Below are 20872 nucleotides of genomic sequence, written 5' to 3'. Positions count from 1 at the left end.
AAAATTGGTGTCTGGGAGTTTTTTGATACGACAAATTTGATTTTCATGTCAATATGACTCCTACTTGTAGAGGGCGCCACCTACATATTTTTAACTGTTTTGAAGAGTAATAACTTTTCGTCCGTACCTGTATAAAGCAACTGATTGAATATGCATTTACAACGTTTTTTACGTAAAAAACGTCTCGAGATATTTGGAATCGAAATTATCAAAACTTGTCATCTTTGTCATAAATTAAGCATGTTGACTAAATAGTTATTAGGCTGAAATCATAAATTTGAAATGTTTTTGTGCTAAAAGTTCTTTATCATCATTTTTTCTCAGAAAAATTTGAAATTAATTAAAAAAAAATAAAAAGTTCCCAAATTTACCATTTCAGTCAAATATCTGTCTACTCAATATGCCTATTTTTTATCAATACAGGGTTGGAAAAAATCATGATTTTTTAAAAAAATCAAAAAAATCAGATTTTTTTTATTTAAATCAGATTTTTTATATTTTAATAGAAAACATTATTTAAATCGGATTTCCAAATAATTAGGACTTAATTCCAATTAAAGTACTAACCTAAATGGCTAAATCTTCATAACTCTGCCCGATACTAATAACATTAACAATTCTACGGCGCGTGTTATTTTCCCACATTGGTCACCAATATATTTCGCAAAAAAGTGGCTCGCTTCAGATTAAAAGGATTTTTTTTGAAATGTCACAAGAGTATTAATTTTTGTCATTTCAACGCCTAGGCATAAAAGTAAAGCACTTTTACACTGAAGCACAAAATTACAAAAATATATTATTAAACTGATATTAAACGTCAATTTCAACGAGTGTACAAATTGTTACTCAATTACTTACAAGGTATTACTTTTTATATTATATGCAACGTTTGAAATTGATTAAAAATTTTTTTGTAATATTTAATTTGTAAAAATATAGTAATATTCTACACGGAGTAAAATTGTACTTTTGTGGCTCCCTGTTTACGCTAGTCAACCGTATAACCTCGTCAAAAAAAGTATAATTTTTACTCCTTACACAATACACTATTGTCCGGAAATAGTCTTAGGTCGAGAATGAAATTAGTATTATTTTGGTATTATCTATTGTCAAAGTGTAAAATACTTACTGCAGGTCGAAATTTCGGTAGAAATTTGGAAAGAACTAGTAGATAAATTGATGAAGGCAGAAGTTATCTTCATCAATATACAGCTGTTTCAAAAAAAATATAAAACAACATATTTTCTGACAACGATTTGAAGATACAGTCTAACATCTAAAGAACCTTTTTCTGCACTAGAGGTTGCGAATGAAATGAATTCTAATAGCGTTTTTTTGTCACTAGTACATAAATTTCAAAGCAAATCCCTGCCCTTTAGAAGTGTAACGGATTCACATGAAATTACTTCTAAAATCGGTCCATCATTTTAATTGATGAATAGATATGTAGTAGGTATAGGTATGTGTATACAAATCATTTTTATATAGTTTATATAGTTAAGGCTACCATAGCAAACGCAACATTTTATTTAATGAATAGATATAGGGTATATCTGTTAGATATAGGGTATATCTGTTATAGAAATATTTTTTATAGTTTTCTAGGACACATTTTTATAACTTTTACATTTATTTTTCGATTTATTGTAAAGTTTTAAAAAAGTTCATTTTTTGATTTAAATCACGATTAAAATTAAAAATATCACTTGATTTAAATCACTATTTAAATCATGCCAACCCTGATCAATAATGACATGTATTGACTATTTCCATTCTAAATATCTTGAGAACGGTTGATCGTAGCGACTTTTACCAAGAGACATTTCTTTACGTAAAAAATCACAGAAATGAATATTTTTTCACTCAGTAATTTTATACAGGTACGGACGAAAAGTTATTACTCTCCAAAACAGTTAAAACACATGTAGATGGCGCCCTGTGCAAATAGGAGTCATATTGACATCAAAATCAAATTTCTCATGTCAAAAAACTCCCAGACACTAATTTTTATCCCAATGTTGACGTTACTTCAGAAATTATTTGGAAAGAATCGAAATAAAAATGAAACTTCTACACCCTCTATCTCCGAAACTAAGCATTTTAGGGTATACATTTATACGAACTTTTTTACTTATTTTTATCTGCAGGATATGATGCCGAAGTTTCCGGAATACAGTTCGGACCACCCTGTATATATACGGCCCAGAGAAAGCTACAATCACAAAACATCCCCCTTTAGAACTTCATCTGTCATGTTAAGAAATGAAAGTAAATAAGTAAGCGCCTCTAGTGTTTGTTCGTGTACTAAAAATTTGAATTATGTAAGGTATGGCCAAAATAATAAGATTATTTAGCGATCATAATATTTTAATTAGAATACTGTATATCGATACAATACAGAAAGCCAACTAACTAAAAAAATAATAATGTCCCTGCTCTCCTACCGTCGACCTCCCGATATTCATAAACAAAAACATCTTTATCGGTTTCATATACATACCGCCATTCACAAAACATCCCCCTTTAGAACTTCTTCTGTCATGTTAAGAAATGAAAGTAAATAATAAAGCGCCTCTCGTGTTTGTTCGCACTCAAAAAATTTCAATTAATGCCTGTATATATTTTTAATATATTTTTTAAATTTACATTTTTTTAATTGAAAAGTAATATATTACATTTAAATGGAATTTATTACATAACAATTATGTCAATTGCAGGATTACAAGCTTGTTTTCTAACATTTTTTAAATAAAACGAATTATAAAATTTCAATATATGTATATTTGTCGTAGGTATGAAAAAAGTAAAATAAAAAATGGACAAACGCTTACTTACATTGCAATAAAACTTCCACTTTTAGTTTTGCAATCCAAACGCAATATTTCTATTTCACAAATAAAAATATCCGACAACACTAAAATAACTGAAACTTCCGCGGCTGACAACGAAAACTGAAAAATATAACGGCACTTTTTGTTTTGGACCTGCATATTAACATTACGCTGTACTATTATGTGTTTGTTGTTGAAATAATATAAAATATCTAATTATAACTTGTAAATTTTAATATTTTAACATGATTTTAACTACTTTGGACAATAACTAACTTTTTATCAAGATGACATTTTAGACGGCAACTGACATCTATGTCATAATATTTGAATCTTAAATATGTATGTAATATAATTTAAATTACTATAATGCAACTTTATACTAAGAAAACATTTATACATTCACAAAATACAACAAAGTCTAATAATATAGTTTGAAAACAATGAATATTGAATTAAAATTGAAAAAGAGTTAAGTGCGACTGAAGCGCGACCCCTTGTGTAAAAATTAGATGATTAAATTTTCGCAATTTTTACACTATTTGATGATCGGTGGCGCCTCTAGTGTTTGTTCGGGCGGTTGGTCTTTTACTCCCGCTTATGGCCATTAAAGAAAAAGTTCTAAAGGGGGATGTTTTGTGCCGCCATTACTCGCTGACGAGTATTTGACACGCATCAGAAGATTGTCACTCAAGGCGTTTTCTTTTATGAGCTTTTCTGTGACTGAAAAGCCCGATACGTGATGTTATCTGTCTACCGCACTCCAGGCATTCAAAAATCTCATTGCTTTGGTGCCTCTTTACTTTTTGGTTGTCGCTCTTAACTGACTTTACAATTCTTCTCCATTCCGTTCTATTGTGAGCTGCCTCTTCCCACTCATTCTGCTTGTTAATTCCCTTTAAGTTTTCGTGGAAAATATCCTTCAACCTTTTGAGTTGTCCACCCGGCCTCCTCTTATCGTCTACAAGCTCACCGTAAAGCAGAGATTTCGGTATGCGGTTTTCTTGCATTTTGCATACGTGACCAGCCCATCTTATGCGGGATTTTGTAACCATGACTCCAATACTCTCGCAGTTAGCTTTTTCAAGGCCCCATTGAGACATGACGGAACCATTTGATTCTTAAGGGTTGTCTAAGGTGTCTCTTTTGCAACTTGTTTAATGCGTTCATGTGTCGGCGGTACGGCCACCCAGGTTTCGCTCCCATACAACATGGTGGGGATTATTATCGCTCGGTACACCGCAAGTTTCGTTTTTGTGCTCAAGTCATGATTGTAGAAAACCCTGTCTTTTAATTTCCAGAATGCTCTTGAGGCGCTGCTAATCCTGTGCTGAATTTCAGAGTTGATATTGGCCTTTTCCGAAATCAAACTGCCGAGGTAATTTAATTCCGCTAGATATTCCAACAGCTCATCTCCGATTATTATAGCACTGTTGTGATATTCCGGGGGAGTGCACATGATCTTAGTTTTATCGATGTTCAGCTTAAGTCCCAAGGCCTCATATGCCCATGTATATGTGTTCAACACTTCTTGCAATTGCTGTAACGTATTTGCAACTAGAGCACAGTCATCAGCGTATTGAAGTTCTGTGATGAATTTTGTACGTGTTTTTGCACTGAGTCTTTTTATGTTGAACAGACCGCCGTCGTATCTGTATCTAATGCCCAAACCTCTCTCCTGCAGTTTGCTGTCCACTATAATGGAGAGCGCTGCCATGAATATATTGAATAGGAGACGCGCTAAGACACATCCCTGCTTAACGCCTGTGTTTGTTAGGAAGGGATCGCTCAGGAAGGGATCGCTCTTGAAATAATTTTTGTTTCACTTTATTAAGGAAGCTTCCGGACATGCTCGTAATTAGTTTTAAAATCGATTTGAATACATTTAATGCTAAAAAAATTACTTATAAAATCATCTTTTTTTGCAGCATTTTGGTCATTCGCAATGACAGAAAAAATTTCTATAATTGCTTTATAATTTAGTTTAAGAGCAGCAACTGCATCAGCCTGGGCCGACCATATAGTACCACTAAGACGTTTAAGAGAAATTTTACACTGACTTAATAGAATAGACAAACGGTGGGTGGATGAGGAAAAGAATACGTATATTTCTTGAACTAAGGAAAAGTAATTGGAAGCCTGAAGACAAGATTCACTTGAAAAATTAACTGATAAGTTTAAAGAATGGCTCGCACATGGTATACAGCAGTAGGAGATAACAGCTTGATTCTAGCTTGCAGCCCGTTATAATTACCAGACATATTAGCTGCATTGTCATAAGATTGCCCACGACAGTTCTAAATTTTTAAGCCTAAGGCTTCTAGTTTTTTTAAAACAAGATCTTTAAGATATTCTGCCAGTGTGTTTTTCTATTTTAATCAATCCCAAGAACCTTTCCTCTACTTGTTTATTATGTATGTATCTTAAAATAAAAGTTAATTGATCACAATGGCTAATATCAGGTGTGGAATCTACTATAAGAGAATAATACTTCGCAGATTTAATTTCATTAAAAAATAACTCAGTTTTAAGGTACCGAGCAGAACAATAAATTATTATATCTATTAAACCCTTCTCGGTTAATCGTTGATCATGAACATTATATTGTACATAATAAAAAAATTTTGTTAAAATATTTACTTTACCTTTTTTAAAAGACCATTTATTTATTGACTTCTGCTTCATTTTCATATTTATTTTTTTTATGACCGAAATACGGGCCCCCAAGCGGCCGCTTGTTCCGCTTTATGTTAAACCGGCGCTGATAAATGCCTAGCCAGTTTTACATAAAACGTTAAATGCCGAACACTTATTTTGCTACTTTTTCGGACTAGTGAAATGGACTCTTAATGTGTGTTTTTTGTTTTAGTGTTTGTTGCTGAAGGAGGAGTTGAGTGCGTCGAAAAACAAAAGGATGGCATTCAAGACTGCTTAAATGCGACATTAAAAGATAGGTTACCGTCAGATGTAGATGAATTATCTGTTGCATCATTGCCTGTGTTGGCTTTTAACCAAGAAACTTGCCAGTAAGTATTTTTTTTTTCAAAGTGGGTATTAAGACATATTTTAGGTAAATTCATATTCAATTGCATTTCAATTATCAGCATTTCTGTGTTTTATAACGTTATTTTTATGTCTTAATTAATTTTATACTTGTTTTTGTAAGAATAGCCCCCCATACACCAGGAGTTTTGACCTGCGGATTTAGTCCGCGGACTTGGAATATTACTTAGCAAAACTCTCGTATTTTGGCCTGCGGACTTGGATTAAATATTCTCGTTTAGGACAAAATTCGACGTTTTATACCAGTTTTTATATAGATAAATGTTTATCGGAATAAAAAATGCCCTTAAATGGAAAGAAAATGAGTTCTCTTCCAATCCGCAAGTTACAAGTCCGCCGACTTTATTCTTCATTCGATTTTTTAGACCACGCTAATCTGACAGATTAAATCTGCGGATTAGGTCTGTGACAGACTTAGTTCGCCACACAAACACAAAGTTTTTATCCGCAAACCAAGTCTGCAGGCCAAATATTACTTATACCCCAGTCAAAATAAACAAAAAAAGGAGGTTAAATAACAATAATTCGCATAGAGCTGAAAATTCGTACAGGTCTTAAATACACTATTATAAATGATATCTGAAAAGTCCCCACCGCTCCCACGTCTGCTAAAAAAATTATTTAAGTTCAAAGGTTAAAAATATGTTTTCTTTTGCTTTTTTCTCCTAAACGGTAAGCGCTATCGCAAAAGTACCTTAAACAAATGTTGTAGGCCATTAAATTTTCTACAATAATTGTTCTTATACTTTTTTCTTACGAACCACAATTCCTGAGATATGGCGATTTCAAAAGTTGAAAAACTCGTATTTTTCATAATATGCACACATTTCCGCACCACCTGTGAGGTAGTGTACTTGGCGCGTTTTTTTAACCCCTGTAGGCCAAGTCCACGATCTATTATGGTCAAGTTTTATTTTATTACACATTATAATATTAATTTTAAAAAACGGTGCTCTTGGTAATGATTATAGTCAAACGGATTATTGTTGATTTTGGGAGACTTTTAATCTGAGTGGTAATCTTCAAATAATCTCAACAGTAATGTTGGCGCAGACGTATGCAAAGAGATTGACTCTTCTCCACAAGTCATCATCACATGTGGAATTCGCTTGCTTCTTGCTATACCCATCGTCGAGCGGGACATAGGAAATCCCATGTAAATTTTAATGGGGTCAATTATTGACTTCCCTAATTATTTTAGAGAATAATTCTATTTAGGTTTATTGAAGAGCACTAAAACCCACATTCAAAAGAATAACTTTAGATATTTTTGATTAGGCCGTTTACGAGTTATCGCCGATTTCTTTTTAAATATTTCTCCTTTCTTATGGCCCTGTATTTACTTATGAGCACCAGTCAAGGTAAAAGATAACTGTCAAATGAAGTTGTCATTTCAGAAATTTATCTATTTAGTGCTTAATTATTATTATTAAAAACTCATACCTACATCGAAAATATTAGCCATGAATTACACTACCGAAGAAAAAGTATTGATGATTAAATGGTATTATCAAGGAAATGGTTATCAAAAGGTGTCGGACATGTTTGCTGCTCTGTATCCGAATAGACCGATACCTGGAAAATCTACAATCGCAAGGAATAACCAGAGATTTGAGACCAAAGGTACACTAATAAATAACTGCAGATGTGAAGCAAGGCAGGAACAAAGAGAAGATGCAAGAAATGATACCGATTTTCTATTGTGCGTGGAAGAGAACGATGGAAAGATCAGCACAAGAAAACTTGAGGATGAAATAGGAATAGATCACACTAGAGCGTTTCGAATTTTGAAACGACATAAATACTATTCCTTCAAATATGAAAAGCACCAAGAGCTAGGAGATGGGGATGAAATACGGTGGCAGGCTTTTTTTTGATATGATGGAAAGAGTAAACACGGATAGGGAATTTTTAAAGCAAGGTCTCCTGATATTTTGCCAAACGATTTCTTTCTCTGGGGCCATTTAAAAAACAGGATAGACAAGGATAAAAAATACCCAAATCTAGACGAGTTAAAAAACGTTATTTCTGCCGAATGCAATACAATTTAAGTTTACCAACTAGCGAATGTAAGAAGAGAATTTTATGATCGCCTGGGTTATTGTCTAGCAGTCGATGGAGGAATATTTGAACGTCTTCTTAAATCCTAAAGTTCTAACAATTTAATAGTACCTAAATTAATAAGTTATTGAATATTGTAATAATACTATAAATAATCTTGTAATTGGTTACTTTATTTTACTTTAATTCATATTAATTTGTATTTATAAATACATCTTTAAGATTTCCGATGTAGGAATGAGTTTTCAATAATAATAAAGCACCAAATAGGTAAATTTCTGAAATGACAACTTCATTTGACAGTTATCTTTTACCTTGACTGGTGCTCATAAGTAAATACAGGGCCATAAGAAAGGAGAAATATTTAAAAAGAAATGGGCGATAACTCGTAAACGAGCTAATCAAAAATATCTAAAGTTATTCTTTTGAATGTGGGTTTTAGTGCTCTTCAATAAACCTAAATAGAATTTTTCTCTAAAATAATCAGGGAAGCCAATAATTGACCCCATTAAAATTTGCATGGGATTTCCTATCTCCAGTCCGACGATGCAACACACGGTATATGGTGCTCCAAAAAAATTGATTCTATAGACAAGTATAGATATTTAAGTTTTGTTAAAAATATTCGGAACAATAAAATGGTACAACTTTCTTGTCTTCCTCCAACATCTGCTTCTGCCTGTTAACACTTATATCGTGTATACTATCAAGTTCGATTGTGGCTAGGCAATCAACTGAACCCAGAAGACTGGGGTTGGACATTTATAGATAATACTTTGGAGCTGATTAAAACTTTACTTTCACCTGCTCCAGAAAAACTACTTAATACAATTTTTTGCAATTGCAAAAAGGGTTGTAGCGCAAACAGTGGTTGTAAAAAGGTCGGATTCTTTTGTAGACCAATATGTACCAATTGTCAAGGTCAGTCTTGCTCCAATTTTGACTGATGAGGAGACAGCTGATGCATCTTTCATAGATGGATTTCCAGATATTCCGCAAGAAGATGAGAAAGAAGAAAGCGAAGAAGACATTACTGTTGAAGTATCATTTGAAGATTACCACTCAGATTAAAATTCTCCTAAAATCAACAATAATTCGTTCGACTATAATCATTACCAAGAGCACCGTTTTTTAAAATTAATAGTATAATGTGTAATAAAACTTAACCACAATACATCGTGGACTAGGCCTACAGGGGAAACCACGTTAAAAAAACGCGCAAAGTACACTACCTCACAGGTGGTGCGGAAATATGTGCATATTATGAAAAATACGAGTTTTTCAACTTTTGAAATCACCATATCTCAGGAATGGTGCTTCGTAAGAAAAAAGTATAAGAACCATTATTGTAGAAAATTTAATGGTCTACAACATTTGTTTAAGGTACTTTTGCGATAGCGCTTACGTTTAGGAGAAAAAAGCAAAAAAAGCATATTTTTGACTTTTGACCTTTTTGAATAATTTTTTTAGCAGACGTGGGAGGGGTGGGAATTCTTCAGATATCATTTATAATAGTGTGTTTAAGACCAGTACCAATTTTCAGCTCTATGCGAATTATTGTTAATTGAAATGTCTATTTTGACTGGGGTATTATACTTATACTATGTCATGATCAATGACAAAAATCTATATTTTCTTGACTTCTATCTTGATTGGCATATTTGACGCTGACCGATGTTCATTGCTCTGTAATACTATTTTTTTTAATATTTCAACAACGTTCAACATACTGAAATATTTTACAAATAGAACTGGTACTTTACACTAATTTGCGGTACTGTAAAAGTATTGTTACAAAAACATAAATATAAGCATTATTGTTGGAGACAATAAGTTATTCTTTTATAATCTTCTAGAATATATCGACAGAAATAGAACAGTTTTATGTATGTATGTCTGCTTTTATGTTATGAATTTAATTTGCCATAATTATTTACAGAAAAACATTATTAGCTTGGTTGAAAACGGGTAATTATGTGCACGCATTAATAGTTAATAGGTACAAAATATGTATATTTTACACTGCCAAGGAGGCAGAGCTGCAAGCTCACAGAAGACCTAAGTCTTTTTTTGACTTACATCATTTTAAAGACACAAAAATACATTTTTTTTGAAAACTGACTTAAGACTTAAAGTTTAAGTCTTTTTCAAAATGATTTGTGATTTAAAATCTTTATTCCGAAATAGAAAAAGATTTAAGTCTTTTTAGAAAAAAATTAAGTTATTAAAAAGATTTAAGTCTTTTAAAAAAAACTTAAGTTATACAATTTTTTGATAAATTTCTAACAGCAGAATTTCTTTTTAAATTGTTAGGCGGCAGCCAGGACGCAGATAAAAAAATCATTACTCAATACCAATAATTAAAATGTTAGTTTTTCGGAACCGGTTTTGATTATTTGTCGTGTTACGCGTGCGTAGTGGGTCTGTTGTCTTTCATGTGAATCCATGGCTCGGTTATGCAGCCCGACAGACTAACTAAAGAAATTGATCTCGAATATATTGAAGAGTACATTAAAATCCTACAGCCCTTAGCTTATGCCAACGACATATTAAGCTGCGTATAAATATGTCGAGACGAGTGCGAGAGACACCCGAGACGAGTCAACCTCAAGCGGATTTGAGGTTGACTCGTCATATTGGGACGGGGTCTGAGCTTCGAGCCGAGCCTATGCCCAGCCGGACGGCGTTGTCTCTTTTTTCTCCGGAGCCTTTGGCGAACCATCAAAAGGATTGGGGCGTCTATTTAACCAGTGGCGTATACACCGCGGCTCCGCGGAACAATTGCCTCGAGTCTCAAGGGGCTCGGATTCCACATCTCATTTTTATATAAAAATAAATAGTTTTTCCTTTATTTGTAATAATGTTAATAATGCATCCTAACTAGAAAGATGCAATTTTGTCTTCTCTAAAATAGTATAGGTAAGTTAGCCAAAGTAGGTAAATCTCATATACAAAGATTTATTAGTGATTTCTTTTATAAAAACATGAAAATTTTATAAAAATGAATAAACGTAATGAACTTTTCGTCGAGTTATTAACGGCTCAAACGTAAATTATGCGCTTTTTCTGCTGAACGGAATTAAAGATGTGAAACAAGCTTCTTTACATATAGGATACATAGAAGATAAGAGAGGCAAATCGAGAGTGTTGAAAAAGGTGGCCATGCTCTCAGAAGTTCCTTACGGTACTCTCATAAATAAAGGGAATCGACAAAGAAAGGAACGATTCGATATAGAAAAATCCAGAAATTTGAACTATCCAGACTACTAAGAAACTTAATTTATGGCAAATATGAAAATAATAAAGTTCCCGCCATAGATATAATTAAAAAAAAACTCTCTGAGCTTTAAAAAAACCCTGTTCAGAAAGCACATTACGGCGAAGGTTTAAAAAACTGCATGGGAATTAGATTTAAAATTATATACATAATAATATTTTAAAAATTATTAATAAGCGTGCTGCAATGATGGAAAGCCATAGAATGATAATGTGGCGAATGGAATACCTTGAAAAAATATACAACTTTAGAAATGAAGAAATGCAGATATATTATTTACAATATTTGTTCCAGGTTAGTTATTGGCACTTAAATGTAGATTTAAATTAATAATTTAAATCTTAATTACATAAATTTCTAATTTTTTAAGTAAATAAAGTCGAATTAGGTCTTATCTTACAGCGCTTTCAAATGGAACGGAGCGTCCGCGACTTCGAGCAAGTACCATGAGCTTATATGAACAATTTCATTTGGGTTGCGTATGCTCCGTCCGGATGAGCTATCTTGAAAAAACATCCGTGCGGACGCTCTGCGCGTACGGTCCGCTCCATCTGAAAGCGCTGTTACTCTATTTAAAAATTTTATAGATATACAAACCACATACAAAATATATTATTGAATAAAATAATTAAAGACTCAAAAAAACGGCACTGGCAGAAGGCTCCGCCGCCGCCGCTGCCGTGTCGTTATCTCCAGGTATCTCAGTCGGCGTTCTCCAGTTTTTTTTTAATGTAAACAGCCCGAATATAATTTAAATTTATCATGAATTCCTTTAATTTATCTAGCTTGTTTTTTTACCTATTTTGAAATTAAACAAACATATACAGGGTGTTTCAAAAAACATGTTCCATCTCTCGTGGGGAAGTTCCTCACGTAAAAATAAGATTTATTTTTTATATCAACCAATCCAATTCTGCTTTGATTCGTAGCTACAGGGGGTTAAAATAGGGTTCCCAACCGTCCTCTATTCCAGAAACAGTCCTCTTTTTGATCTGATTGTCCTCTTTTCTCTCACGTATTGAAAACTTTGTTACATACTAACTTCAAAATCTAAAAAATATTCGTTTATCGCCACAATGCTTTAAAGAATTGTTAATCTGTGTCTTTTATGTAATTTTATGTTTACTTACTGTTAGTTTATGTCTTGAAAAAAAGTTTGTTGACAATGGTTTGCTTTATTTTAATAAGTTTTGAGTATAAATATTTTTGTGTATTTTAAATATTTATCGCATACCGTTTATATAACTTTTTGGTAAATTCTCGACATTTGAGCGACGTTTCAAAAATGTTTCGCCTGTGCCTTTTTTTATCCTCTCGCCCCTATTTTTTATTTTCAAAGTTGCCAACCCTAGGTTAAGTGTTTTATCATTTTCTTCCAAGTGCTTTTAGTAATTTGAGATCGTTTGATGACTGATTTAGTTCTGATCCGGGTAGTTTTTTGTATAAAACAGTGCCACCATCGTCGATTTTTTTCGTTAAATGCGAATAAGAAAATATCCTGATTATATTCTGGCCCTATCCCTTATTATTTTTATTTACAAGCGATCTTAAGTTTATAACATATACATATATTTTATTTAATTGTTAACATTAGGGTAGTTTTACCAATTGTGTATGTGTGGAATTCCACTGATATGTGTTTTAAGTTGTTTGTTAAATTTTTAAAATTTTTTGATTGTATTTTGCTCTCTTAACTTTGTAGTGTCCTGAAGATGCAAATAAATTTTGCGAAACGTCGACAAATTTAAAACAAAGGACTTCTGTTGATTTTTTTCGATCCTAATCCAATTAAAAAACACATTATACTTAAATTTATTAATTAATTTTTTAAAATATTGAATGGTATCGAATAATACTTTAATATATTTATCAATATTTTAAAGTATCGATACTTTATATTCAATACAACCGATACCAAAATATCGATACTGCCTCAGTATCGCACAGCCCTATGAAGAATTTTGTGGGTTCGCCAAAGGCTCCACTGAAAATGGATAGCCGCGAGACAACGCCGTTCGACTGGGCAGGGACTCTGCTCGAGGCTAAATCGCTCGGCTCGAGGCTATAATATGACGAATTCCGCTTGAGGTTGACTCGTCTCGTCCTCGTCTCGGCATATTAGTACGCCTTTTGGAAAGAATTTGCTATAGCCTCGTTTCATACTCGTATTTGCTATAGCCTCGTTTCATACTCGGGTTTGTCTCGTACTTGCCTCGGCATATTTATACGCGGCTTTACCTAGTGATCAAAACATATCAGCAATGGCGGCTCGTCAGGTGCAGTAGGTGAAGAGGCACTTCACCGAAAAAATACTCAAATTAAAGAAAAAACTTTACTTCTTCAAATATTAATTTAGTTTAATATATTTACATGTATCTAAATAATAAAATGGTAAATTTTTATAAGTTATTTATTTTTTTCTGGGTGGACCTCTGCATAATAGCTCCACCGCATCGTTAATTCCAACCGAAAAAGTAGTATTATAGGCCCGCAAGCGCCTACAAGTCAGAAATGCAAGTGAAAATGTTTCTATTTCTGAGCCAAGCGGCTGCACGGTTTCCATGGTAACGCCAGTCTAGCGGCAGATGTAAATCCCCCCGCCCCGAGGTTTATTATCGGCGACCGATGTGAATGAGACTTGTGTCTAGCGTCTAGCCCCAGCAGGCAACTATTAAGCCCGACCAATCACGTTAGAGTTTTTGACAAAAACTAATGAATTAACACACTCCAAATAACCACGCTAACCAACCTGATTGGTCAAGCTTAGGGGCCAGACACTTCTGTGAATGAGTTGTTGGTTTTGACCAGTTCTCTTCGTATTCCTTTTGTTCAGGAAATGCGTGACGGCGCCGGCGCGGCGGCGCATAATTTATGCATTTATGCTAATATTCGGCTACTTCGGCGAGTAATTAACCGTGTAAAGACTGAAAGTTGTTGTTGTTATTTATTGTTGTTTGTTAATGGCTTTTGTTGATTTAACTTGTTAATTTTTGCCGATTTTTACTGTTTGTTTTGTTGTGGTGTTTTAAAACTGTTTTATGTGTGTGTATGTGTTAAAAAATTAACCCAATTATTGACTTGGTGTGCAATTTATTGGAAAGTCCCTTCAGACGGTGGACAGATGAAGATAAGAGGGATGTTTTATCTCAAGGGCGACCAACTGAAACTTTATCCATAAATTGCAAAAAAGAAATAAGAAAAAGTGGTAAATCTTATAATATTAAATTTAAGTCTTCCTGGTTTTCTGATTTTAAATGGCTATGTAGCTAATATTGCTTAGTAAACATTAATGTAATAATAATTAATGTAATAATTATATAATAATTGAATGGCTCCTCGGTTGTAACCAACAATTTCTTCAATATCGAAATTTTAGTCAAAAAACCGAGGAAAAAACGTTATACCTATGAAAATTACAACCTTATTTCACTGAATTCTCTATTTTGAAAAAAATGTCGGTTACAACGTTTTTCGGGGAAGCCCTTCAATAATTACAGTGTTCGCGATAAAGTTGGATCCATATGGACGTTTTTTTGGTATTAGAGTTTAAATAAAAACTTCTGTGGCAATCAATTCTGCTTTAAAAACAACTTAAAATGCACCAAGTCAAAGGTGAAACATAATTTTGTTAGTCACCTTTTTTAAAATAATAATTATTTAACCAATTTTTAAAAATTTCTTTTAAATATTTTGTATTTGACAGCTCCCAGATGTTAGGTGTCAACTTTGACTTGGTGCTTGCTTTTTAAGTTGTTTTCAAAGCAGAAGTGATTGCCACAAAAAGATTTTTAAAACTCTAATATAAAAAAAAAACGTCTATATGGATCCAACTTTATGGGGGACACTGTATATACTGTTTATTATATTTAATTTAAATTTAATTATATTTTCACTGGAATGCAAAATAATGTGTTTATCGAAAACTGGTTGTAACTTGTATCTCTTTTTACTTAATGTGTTTTAGCCCAAACTAAAACGAAAATATTATAGGAATTAGTGCATAAATAATAACAAAAAAAGAATGTTGACAAAATGGTGAATGCAGCAAAAAAGTTTTAAATAATATTTTAAAAAATGTTGACAAAATGGTGAATGCGCCAAAAAAAGTTAAAAAATTAACTCTTCACCTAATTTTATACCCACGAGCCGCCACTGATATGTTGCATAAATTTCCCGATTACAATTCGGATCACCCTGATTGCTAGAATTACATAATAAATACAAAAACAATACAAATCTAAAGGGAACAATTTGTAATCCAATGCTTTCTTACCTGTCTCGTATTTTTTTATAAAATAAAGTCTTAATTATCTTCAGTTTTTATAAATGAATCATAGAATTGCGCTTACTAAAACTTATTTTCAATTTCAGAGATTTTGCCACAATTCGTGACTGCGTCACAAACGTTTTGGAAAAGTGCGAGAATACCACTCCGGCTAACATAGTTGATGCTTTCTTTAAATTTTTGAAGAAACAAATGCCCTGTGGAGAACCAGCGGTACAAACAGTTGCAGCCAGTCAGCAGCCTAAGAGCTCCGGCGTGAGTCTAAGCTCCTCCTTGGTCACCTTTGTCGTAATGATACTTTCCAGATTTTATTAATTGAGTTTATTACATATTTTTATTTTAAAAATTGATAGGGCATTTGATTTGTTTGATACTGTTCTTTTAGTTGAAAATTAATCCTTCTATTTGATTGTGTTTAAAACTACATACATATAATAATATGTTAAATTATTAAATAGAAACCATACCAAAAACTAATTATGGCCAGCTTTTGTATAGATGGACTAATTAAAAGAAAATAATATGTAATTTGTATTAATAATATAAACACATTTGAACTTTTAATGTTGCTTGACGTAATCAAACACATAATTGTAATTACAAATTAAAATGCCGGGTGCATACTAAAAATTCAATCACAGGCACGAAAAACGGGCACTTTCAAATTTTGATATATTTTAGAGTTTAATAGGTATATTTTGTTCTACTGGGCCGATTTTGATGATTTTTTAAGCAATTTGTAGACCTCTCTTCAGTCCTTCACCCTACGTGAGAGTATGGTGACATCATGTCTTGATTCCCCTCACTTCCTCGGACCAAGTTGTTCGACACTGCACCATATGTGAGGCTTCGGGGAGGTTGTGGCCCACTAGGGTTTTGATTTGGTCTACCCACCTCTTAGGTGACCTTCCACGTGATCGTCTTCCCTCTACCTTCCCTTCCATCAGTCTCTCAATTGACGTGCCACTCCTGGCAATATGGCCACAATATCGGAGGATTGACTGATTTAATTTGGTAACCAGGCGTGTCTCAATTTTTAGTTCTTCAATAATAGAAATGTTTGTTCGACGAGCGGTTCATGGTATTCGCAGCAGCCGTCGATCTACTCACATCTCCAAGGTGTTTATTCTTTGCTTATCACGTTCCATTAGTGTCCATATTTCAGAGCCATACATAGCTATGGAGAAAATGGGGGAGTTTGTAATGCGCAGTTTAGTTTTCCGTTTGATTACTGAAGTTTTCCATATCTTAGGCTAAGAACATAGTGAAGCGACGAGGATAGCGGCAAGCAAGCCTCGAGGTGCTGAAACATAGTAGATCGGCGAGGAATAGCGAGGTACTTGTGCAAATTTATTATTTTCATTTGCTTATTGATAATTTAAAATGTTAACAGTGGCAAAAATTATGGGCAGTAGTGTCGCAAACATTTGGTTACATGAAATTTTCAAAAACCGGAGAAAGTGTGGCAAGTTTTATAACCTTCACGAAAATTTGTGGCCACTTCATCTCATAACTTATCTAAAATGTACCGGTTATAGTGATTACTATCTTTCTGATCCCATAAAATCTCTCTTACAAGTACTAAATCTGTTAATTTTTGGGAATCTATCATTTTCTACAGCGCGACAGGGCCACGAAAACAAAATTATTTGAATCGATCTCACCGCTCGATCTAACCGCTCGAGCAGATCGCTTTACTACGTTCGGACGTACTTGTCTTCACAGGTTTGTTTTGAACGCAATGTCGCGTTGCTTGCTCGCCGCTATCCTCGTCGCTCCACTATGTTCTTAGCCTTAGTCAGCTTTGTTGTTGCATTCCTTGCCATTGCAACTCTGCGCTTGATTTCAGCCTCGCACCCTCCAGAGTTTGCTATCGTGGAACCTAAATAGTTGAACTGGCTCACAACCTTGTATCCAGCCACGATTCGGACATCAGGTTGGTTGTTGCGGAGGCGGTCAATCATCGTCTTGGTTTTCCGTTTGCTTAGTTCCAAGCCATATTCTTTACTAATAGAGCACAGTACAGCCATAACTTCCTGCAACTCTTCTTTGCTGGCGGCTATAATTACGGCTATAATCATCCGCGTATCTCAGGTTATTTATCCTCCTGCCCCCATGGATATCCCAACGTTCCATTTTTCTATTACTCGACGCATGATATATTCAGTGTAGATATTAAACAGGATTGGCGAGAGTATACATCCCTGCAGGGCCGCGCCGACCCCTGGCAAAACCTATGATGCGCCTTTTTTGTCGTCTTTATTCGACATGACATTTTTTTATTTTTAATATTTGGACTGAAATATGTTCTGCAGTTTTATATAATTTTTAAATATATTATTTTCCTAAATATGTAAAAACGGTGCGCTTCCGCTTGTCAATTACTACCATTTATAGTATGGCCATCGTGCTCATAATCAACTCTTTGGAGTTTTACGACCTCTGGATCTCTGGATCAGGAAGTTTAAAATTCAGCTTCGACATTTAACTTTTTGGCAATTTACATGGTATCATTTACAAAATTTGTGAAAATTTTTGTCGGTTCTAATTTCTATCAAAAACTTCTTTAATTCCGTTTAAGCATCTAAAGCTTCTTGCATATTCATATCGATGGATTGTTGACTTGCTTTCACAAAATTTACTGTTGTCAATAATATATGTCATGCCTATACATTTAGTAAAGAAATAAATGAAAAAGTACATATTTTTTCTGAAATTAGACATTTAGCAACAAAATAAAAGACTAATTCACCACAATTCACCTAAGCACTTTACTTTTCCACTGAACGCGCCTTTCACTAATCATGTTCATTAAGCATCATCAGCAGATTATTATTAAAACTGACGCGTCCAGTGCAAAAGTTAAGTGTTTGATATACTGTGGTGAATTAGGGTTTTATATTGCTGTTGTAACACCAAAGGCTCTAAGTATAATAAACATTTAGCGTCATATTTTTTCTTCTGATCGAATGATGCAGGTGCCATTTGATATATCATACCTATAAGGAATACATTTGGGATAAATTTGTATACCAATTTTTGTTTTATTTTCATTTTGCTTGACCATCTGTTTTCGGATAATGGTTTTAAGGTTAGATTTAAAATATATTTTTTTAATAAATCCCATCTTTTGATAGAGGACGAAAAATATCTATATAATTTTTGCACAATGCTAAATAATCCAGTCGTAATAATTGAGGTTGACAGTGTCCTTTACTGCTAGCGAAGGGTATATGTATATAAAAAGCGCGAGGTTTAGACCCAGTAAATTTTTTTTGAAGACCATTGTTCTTACCGAGCATATTTTAAGACCCACATTCATTTTTTTAGTTCTTCTACGAGTATTATAAACGATGTTAAGCCAGCGCCATCTGTATAGATAATCATACAAAACGCTAGAAAATGCTTTCCTATTTTAAACATTTTAGTTTCTGTGTTAAAACTGACAAATCTTATAATGTTACAAATTTGCTCTAGGTACGTGTCAGCAGTGCATTCAGCAGTACAACTCAGTATTATTTAAAAAATGGCGCTGGCACTTCATCCGGCGCCCCTATTGCTATAGCGCCTGTGTGCGCCGCATACTTCGCACACATGGGCGGCTCGGCCCCGCATCCCTGTCTCACACTTGCGTTTCTCTTGAAACCATTCGATAACGTGTTAATTTGTAGATACATTATTTGAATTTTTAGTATCTCTTTCTAAATTAAAAGTTAAAATTTCCATCTGTCATTTGGGGGGAAAACAAAATGTTGATGTTAACAAAGCAAGGAATTTAAAAACTATTTTATCATCTTGGCGCGTCTTTTTCATTAGTTTGTTTTTTCATTCATCTCATTAGTTTTGTTTTTATTGGATACATTCGCTTTTGAATAAGACAGTAACTATTTACAGCAATGATGGCATTGTTTTTAGGTCTTCATCAACACACTTATAAAATAGAGTGTATTGTTTTGGTAATATCACTATCATTGAAAAGTCATATTACTATTGTTTACTGACGTTTACTCTAGAAGAGATTGTTTTAAGTTTTGAAGCATCGGCTGTTGTTGCCTTAATTGATTCTGGTAGAGATCAACTTTTGGACTTAAAACCAATCTGCTAGAGTAACTGCCCAACAGACAACAATAATTCAATTTTTGAAAGACAATCACATTACATAAATCATAAACACTATTTTATAGGTCTGTTTTCTAGGAGTAAAAGCAAAGGCGTGGTTTTAATGTAAAAAATACGAAAAAATGTAAGTGTCTTCTTCAAAAGCGAACATCTCCAAAAAAAATAAAGCTATTGAAATGAATCAAAAAGCAAACTATCGAGAAGAGATAATCTAGATGATAAAATAATTTTTAAATTCCTTGCTTTGTTAACGTACTCCACAGGGTGTTTCAAACTTTCAACAACAAACATTTTGTTTTCCCACACTGATACAGATGACAACTTTCATTTTTAATTTAAAAAGAGATACAAAAAGTAAAATAATTTAGCTACAAATTTACAAACTTTAATTAACACATGGAAATTTTAAGGTGCTCGTTTTTCGTGCCGGCGAAATTTCTTTTCTGTGTATACTTTCAACGTATAATATGTTAAGTAGTAAAAGTAAGCTATGTATTTTATTCATATATTTATATAGGATTATTTGGTCTTAATACCAAAGTATTTTAACTTTTTTTATATTATGCAGATTTCATAATATATCAATGATTCTTAATGACAGTAGATCTGTCATTAAGAATCATTTGATTTACGAACCTTTATAATATCACCGATTATTTAGATATATTGACATTCTACGGGATGTGTAACGATGTCAGTAGCACTGTAACTATTTATATTTATTCACTAAAGTTTTTGTGTTACGTTTGATGTTAGTCATAATTTTTCCACCATTATACAGGGTGATTCGAACTGTATTCCGGAAACTTCGGTAGCTGCAGATAAAAATAAGTAAAAAAGTTCGTTGTTAAAAAAGGACATACATTTAGTATGTCCTAAAATGCTTAGTTTCAGAGATACAGGGTGCAGAAGTTTCAATTTTATTTGGAGATTTTTTCCAAGTAATTTATGAAATAACGTCAATATTTGGATGAAAATTGGCGTCTAAGAGTTTTTTGACATGAGAAATTTGAATATATGACTCCTGTGTAGGTGGCGCCCTATGCAAGTGGGACATATTTTTTAACTGGTTTGAAGAAACTTTTCGTCCGAACCTGTATAAAATTGCTGAGTAAAAAATATACATTTACGACGTTTTTACGTAAAAAGGTCTTTTGGAAATCGTTCTCCAGATATTTGGAATCGAAATTATCAATACCTGTTATCATTGTTAAATTAAACAAACATGTTGACTAA

The 20872-nt window shown here is 33.3% G+C and overlaps 1 protein-coding gene across 2 annotated transcripts in view; it reads left to right on the top strand.

Annotated features, from left to right (window-relative positions):
* LOC115874960 (27 kDa hemolymph glycoprotein-like) overlaps positions 1-19742 on the top strand; it is a 97421-nt gene extending 77679 nt beyond the window's left edge. Inside the window, exons 4-6 of one of the 2 annotated variants that reach the window (XR_004048942.1) lie at positions 5701-5857; positions 15604-15907; positions 15940-19742. Coding sequence is in view for 1 of the 2 variants with exons in the window: in XM_030890265.1 (XP_030746125.1) it covers positions 5701-5857; positions 15604-15832 (386 nt within the window). In the remaining variant the exon portion in view is untranslated. Of the gene's footprint in view, positions 1-5700; positions 5858-15603 lie in introns of both variants that reach the window. The other variant, XM_030890265.1, reaches the window with a different exon arrangement.
* The last annotated feature ends 1130 nt before the right edge of the window (positions 19743-20872 follow it).

Source organism: Sitophilus oryzae, unplaced genomic scaffold (assembly GCF_002938485.1).
Source record: "Sitophilus oryzae breed Bouriz unplaced genomic scaffold, Soryzae_2.0 scaffold_130_pilon_pilon, whole genome shotgun sequence".
Classification (NCBI taxonomy): domain Eukaryota; kingdom Metazoa; phylum Arthropoda; class Insecta; order Coleoptera; family Curculionidae; genus Sitophilus; species Sitophilus oryzae.
Note: the sequence above shows the minus strand (reverse complement) of the source record. Positions and strands in the feature narration are given on the sequence as shown.